This window comes from Fulmarus glacialis, unplaced genomic scaffold, assembly GCF_000690835.1.
Source record: "Fulmarus glacialis isolate BGI_N327 unplaced genomic scaffold, ASM69083v1 scaffold17747, whole genome shotgun sequence".
Classification (NCBI taxonomy): domain Eukaryota; kingdom Metazoa; phylum Chordata; class Aves; order Procellariiformes; family Procellariidae; genus Fulmarus; species Fulmarus glacialis.
Window position 1 is genome coordinate 130,130 of NW_009225587.1, and position 6,000 is coordinate 136,129.

General features: G+C 48.6%; 1 protein-coding gene across 1 annotated transcript in view; it reads left to right on the forward strand.

Moving 5' to 3' along the window:
* The window catches only part of FMNL2 (formin-like 2), a gene marked incomplete at its 3' end in the record, with an annotated part of 55,208 nt that extends 49,212 nt beyond the window's left edge, over positions 1–5,996 (forward strand). Inside the window, exons 10-14 of the mRNA XM_009582537.1 lie at positions 606–716; positions 2,042–2,191; positions 4,123–4,224; positions 5,171–5,486; positions 5,944–5,996. Coding sequence (XP_009580832.1) covers positions 606–716; positions 2,042–2,191; positions 4,123–4,224; positions 5,171–5,486; positions 5,944–5,996 — 732 coding nt within the window. The remainder of the gene's footprint in view (positions 1–605; positions 717–2,041; positions 2,192–4,122; positions 4,225–5,170; positions 5,487–5,943) is intronic.
* Positions 5,997–6,000: the final 4 nt, after the last annotated feature.

A 6,000-nucleotide genomic window follows, 5' to 3' on the forward strand; every position in this document is an offset into this window, starting at 1 on the left:
TTTCTCATACCGTTTGCGACCCGCTTCGCTTGAGAGCCTTTTCCTTTCCTTCGCTGTGTGGGGACGCATTTGGATGCCAACTCCTATGATCTGGTCCCTTGTTCAGTTACCAAACCACAGCTTTGGAAATACGCTTTCTGCAAGCAACAAAGCGCCTTTTGTGAAAGTCCCGTTTCCTAAGCTAGGGGTTCCAGTTGCAAAATTAATCTCACTTTTACAGGCCGTTTCAGAAACAGCATCGTTTTCTTAAGAGCTTGTGTGCTTGTATGATGTCTGGCCGTGCGAGCTGGCATGGAAAGCGTTTATGTTCACCAGCATGCAGTAAAGGTAGACTCTGCAGACATGACTTAATTTCTGGAACCTGTGTTTGCCTTTGTCACAGCAGACAAATACCCCATAAGCCCAAATCTAGCTCCGGCTTGGAAAAACGCTGCAGAATAGCGGATCACAGTTTCCCCTCATAGTAACCGCAAGGAAATGTGGTCATTCGCTGTGTCTGACCCATGGGGCCCCGGGAGAGCCTGCTCCGATGGTGCCTGGGGCTTTTGGGGGGCGGCCGGGGACACGCTGTCGCCTCCTCTCACGTGCAGTGGTTCTCCTTGCAGGTGGCCTGCATGCAGTTCATCAACATTGTTGTCCACTCGGTAGAGGATATGAACTTCAGAGTCCACCTGCAGTATGAGTTTACCAAGCTGGGCCTGGACGAGTATTTGGATGTGAGTATGACCTAGGTCTCTGTGCCTCGCAGCGTGCGTCTGTTCTCCCAGCAGGGCTGACCGGCGCGGGCTGGGTCCACTTGCGGCTGTGGAGACATGTCCCCCAGCGCTGCCGCTGCCCAGCCTAGCCTTAAACCTCCTTAAACCCCCTCATCCGAGAGCTTTCGGGAGGGCAGAGCCGAGCTGTGCCATAGTCTCTGCTAAAAATGCAGTGCCTTGGCCGCTGACTGGGGGCTGTGGCGTGGAGCCACCCCTGCAGAAGAAAAATCAACTGCAACTAACTGCAATTACGGACTGGGAGCTAAATTTGTAGCTTCGCCTTATAACAAAGGGAGGATGAACCGCAGTCATCCTCGCCTGCGCCACGTCCCTGACCTCCAGCCACGGGCTGCAGTCCTCGTGTTGGCCCCGGCTCAGGTGCTGCGAGGGCCCCCTCCGTCCCCCTGTGAAAAAATCCTCCTTTGAGTTTTCTCCTGACAGCCAGGCGTTTTCTGGCATCCTCTGGGAAATTCTCCTTCAGAAGAAAGCTGCTTTTATATGTCCCTTTTTGTATTTTTCTCTCTCTCCCTGTCCCTGCCCTTGGGAGCACAGACATGAAAACAGTGCTCGTGTTGACGAGGGATTGATTTGTCCCTGCTGACTTCTGCTTAGCAGTAACCAGGAGAGAGGTTTTTTGCTGTCTGCAAGAAGTATTTGTACATGGCGATACCGAGCACGGGTCTGTTTGGGGTCCCAGGGTGTCACAAACCCTGCGGTCCATCGGGAACAGGCAGAGCAGTTCAAAACGTGCTCTGATGTTATCTTTGGAGATAAAGCATGCTCATTTTGAACACAGCAAACCCAGCGCGAGGTCAGCGAGAGCAATCAGAGGATTTGCTCCGCGCCACGCGGCTGCTTCGAACCCAAACACAAGTGATGGCCTCACCTCTGCCTACCGGCCACCGAGCGGGTGGCCACCATGGGCAGCAGCAGGATCAGCCCCGCTGGCCGCCCATCTCGCTGGCCTCACACCGTCCTGGGGCCGGGTGGTGGATTCAGAGCTTGCCACGGTCAAGCAGCAAGCACGGAGGAAAGCAGTAGTATCCCCTGTAGTAACAGAACCTAAGATGCTGCTTAGCTTTATTTGAAAGCCCTGGATGTTTGGTTTTCAAAAACGACTGTTTATCACTTACGACCCCAGCTAACGTTAAAATGCAAAGTGTTTTCCTGGGTGATGGAAGTGGCCTGAGCTCCTGCCGCTCTCGCACCCTGTTTGCTGTCTGCGGCCCTCTTGCTGCGAATGGCTGCCAGTGCTGAGTGACACCCTTGTCTTCTTGGATTTGCAGAAACTGAAACACACAGAGAGCGACAAACTGCAGGTGCAAATTCAAGCTTACCTGGATAACGTTTTTGATGTGGGAGCTTTACTGGAGGATGCTGAAACGAAGAATGCAGCCCTAGAAAGAGTTGAAGAACTGGAAGAAAACATTTCGCATGTTAGTACCAAACTCTGTCAGCTTTGTCTCTGAAGTAGTTCAGAGCCCGCTCTGTGCGTGGGCTTTGCTACTGCCCGTTTCGGGAGGTGGAAGCACAGGCGCAGCGGGGCTACAACCTTTGGAGTGAGGTTCACTTAGAAAAAGCCTTAGGACTGCTGTGCTTCTGTGTTGGGGGAATAATCAGATATTTGGCAAATGAAGGAATTCAGGAGATCTTAGGCAGGTAAACTTCCTGGGTGCTTTCATGCTATATTTTGAACCTCATATTCTGCACGTTTTAGTTAATAGGTGCTCTACTTGCTACAAATATTTGTTCATAAGCTGTTTATTGACCTGATGAGAAAATGTCTTAGTCTGTCATTTTATTTACTCTCCTATCTGACACAACCCCCAGCTTCTTATAAAGCGGTAGCATTGCCTTGTTAACGTGGGGCTTGACACGCCGTTTCTGTGTACGTCGAGGGACTGTGCTGCGCGGTGCCTGCCCGTCAAAGTGCTTACGTGGCCATGGCTGCAGCACTCGCCCACCTCCATAGCATCAGCCCGTTTATCCCCGGGAAAGCTGTGGTAAGCCAGGAGGGGATGACTCCCCATGCCGGGGGCCCAGCTGAGCAGAGGGTCGCACCTCCAAGGCGCTGGCACGGCGGGTTTGCAGCTTCGGAGCCTTCAGCTTTGGTTCGGTTGCGGTTCCAGGTGGAGTCATTTGGTGCATGGAGCCTTTGCAAAGAGTTATCTTATGAGCTGGGAAAGGTAATTTACATAGAAATTGCAAATTCCTCAGCAATGCAGTACCGGTAAATAGAGCAGATAACCATCCTGTCTTAAAACACATTACGGGGCTCAAGACTGAAAAATAGTGCTGTGCAGATACTCAGTGTTTGCTCACGGCTTTTCTGTCCCATACCTTCTTTGTGTCAGGTACTTTAGTCCAGAAAACATGGCTTGGCTGTTTCAAATTTAAAATGTTTTCCATACTTTAAAAAAATCATAAAAGGGTCATTCTGTTAGCATTCCTATATGGCCATAACTTAGAATAAATACTTTCTTAAACGTGCAGTATTTGCCCCTCTGAGGTGCTCTTCTGCTAGAGAAAAGTGATTCAGTAGAAATGGCAGCATTTGCTTCATAGATCTACTCCTTTTAGCTGTTTAGAAACGTAATGGTTTACTCTGGTGGCAAATTTTTAAGGGCTTGCTTCTGATCTCTTGTTACATAAGACTCATCCCAGGAGTATGGACATAATTTTCTGTCATATGTTGACAGAAATATTAATAATAGAATTGCAGAAGTTTTATCGCAAAAACACAGCAATCGGTGCCACCTCACCACCTCTGCAGCCTCGCCTGAGTCGGCGTGATTGCTGGTTGATGGAAAAAGCCAGCAAAACCAGCGGGGCTTTCAGATCCTAGGTTTGTGGGGCTGGCAAAAAATAAAACTAAACCAAAAGACCATGGGGGAAAAAAAATAAACCATTGCATTCATTACTAATCAAATTAGCCTCATTGTGAGAGGTGATATTTATAGGTTCCACCATTTCAGCATCTATTGGTTTTGCAGCAGTGCCACTGTGGTATTCTGTGGGGTTTTGGGGTTTCAGATCAGACTTAGTGTGTATGAAAATAATTGCATTTTAAGTGCTTTATTGTGGAGTAGGCTCTCTTACCTGGACAGGTTCATAGCTACAGCCCAGCCAGGTTATCTGCTGGTCATAGCTGAAGGATAACATTCATCATCAGAGGAACCTTCACTGGGGCACTTAGTGCCCCCTGGTCGCATGCAGGAACCCTCTCTCTTTCCAAAGAAAGACTTCAGGGTTTGGTGTAATATCAATAATTTACTACGTACCACTGCTCCAACAAGCGTTCCTGACGTTTTGGTTGAGAAAACTACTGTTACGCATTTATATAATCTATCTCTCTTTTGAATGATAGTTATCTGAAAAACTCCAAGATACGGAGAATGAAGCCATGGCAAAGATTGTGGAACTGGAAAAGCAACTTATGCAAAGAAATAAAGAACTGGATGTGATTCGGGTAAGTGCGATTGGAAAGCTCTGGCTTCAGGGTAGCGATCTCCTGTGCGCTTTGTGTTTGGGAGGTAATGACTCTTTTAATGGGCCAGCTGACTTCTGTTAGCTTCATAATTTTGAACGTAGGACAGATTTCAAGTAGAATTACTAGTGTGTGCCCTCAAAGATGGACATAAAACTCTTTGAACGTGCCAGCAAATCAGTGAATGAGACTGGTACCTCTTATCACTCAGGTCTGTAGCATCTGCGTTTGGAGTTTTGCACGTATGGTTGGCTGCGGAAGGGCGTTGGAGGTTGACCTGGAGCCTTTCAGACTTGGGCTGCGCAGCAGCAGGACGGGAGCAAGTGCCCTGTGTCTGTGCTGTCAAGTGCAGCCAGCTTTCTGTGCACAATCCAGACTCATTATTTCTTGGTGTACAAACTTAGTAACAAAAATTATTAGTATAATATTAACTAACTTCAGCCTAAGTGTGGTTCTAGGGTTCCTTTGGAGGGTCTGCCCTGGGTACTTGCAAGTACAATCTCCCCTCCAGATCAGGAGCTCTGTTCCTGCTCCCCTTTATGGGCCAACACCTGCTCATAGGTAGAACAACCAGCAAGGCATCAGATACTCTCTGTTAAAGTCAAAATCGAGGTAACGTACCTACACTATATGTTTAAGACTAGCATAAGAAATGGGAGACATCATTAAAAGTGATGATGAGAAATTCTGCGCCCCCAGGTGTTGGTGCCCACAGGTGAGATTTCTCCCAGGACTCCATACTGTGCACAGACTTGCTGCTAGCTTGGGAAAAACACAAAATGAATTCTTCCTCACCAGCGAAGTCGTATGGTTTGCATCAAAGCTCACTGGTGCAGTAACCATCCCGTGTGAGGCTGTTCTATTTCTGGTATTGGTATTGTGTTTTGTGAGTACAAGTGCAAATTCCTTGTTTCTGCGGCATTCTCAGGAAATCTACAAAGATGCAAATACCCAGGTTCACACCTTGAGAAAAATGGTGAAAGAAAAAGAAGAAGCCATCCAGCGACAGTCAACACTGGAGAAAAAGATCCATGAACTGGAGAAGCAGGGAACCATTAAGATCCAGAAGAAAGGTGATGGTGACATCTCTATCCTTCCTGTTGCTCTGGCCTCTGGGATGGTGCCGGCAGGGTCAGAGGCTGTGGCTGGCACATGTGTTGCACCGGTCGCTGGAGCTGCATCTTCAGTACCATTGCCACCACCTCCACCACCATTACCCACCTTAGCAGCAGCATCTGAGGCAGGTAAGAAGCACTTTGTCCCCAAGAGGTGGGCTGGCTGGGAGCTGGGGGTGCAGTTCGTTGTGCCAGGGACAGTCACAGCAACCTTACACTGACAAAACCACCTTCAGTTATAATGAGCCTGCAGGTCATGGCACCTTGCAGCAGCCAAGGATGCTGAGGTCTCCCAGCTGTGTTTGCACTCTCACTCTGGCTCCCATGTTTGACTGATCTATTTCTGAGCCCTTCAGTTGACAGAAAAAAAATACTAGCTTCTTTCATTAGGGTAGTTTCCTCCTGTGTTAATGCACTGAAGTACTTTGGTGAAAGGTCCAACAAATGCTGGCCCCCCCACAAGGGCCAGTGTAGCGGTGGAGAGGAGATGCATAGTGGGGGACGAGAGATGTTGAGACTTTCTCTGCACGTGCTTATGATATTTTGATCGGTGTTCACAGTAATATATTACTCCTTCATTTTGTAGTGCAAAACGGTCCTGTGTCAGTGCCGATGCCACCTCCGCCGCCGCCTCCACCACCAC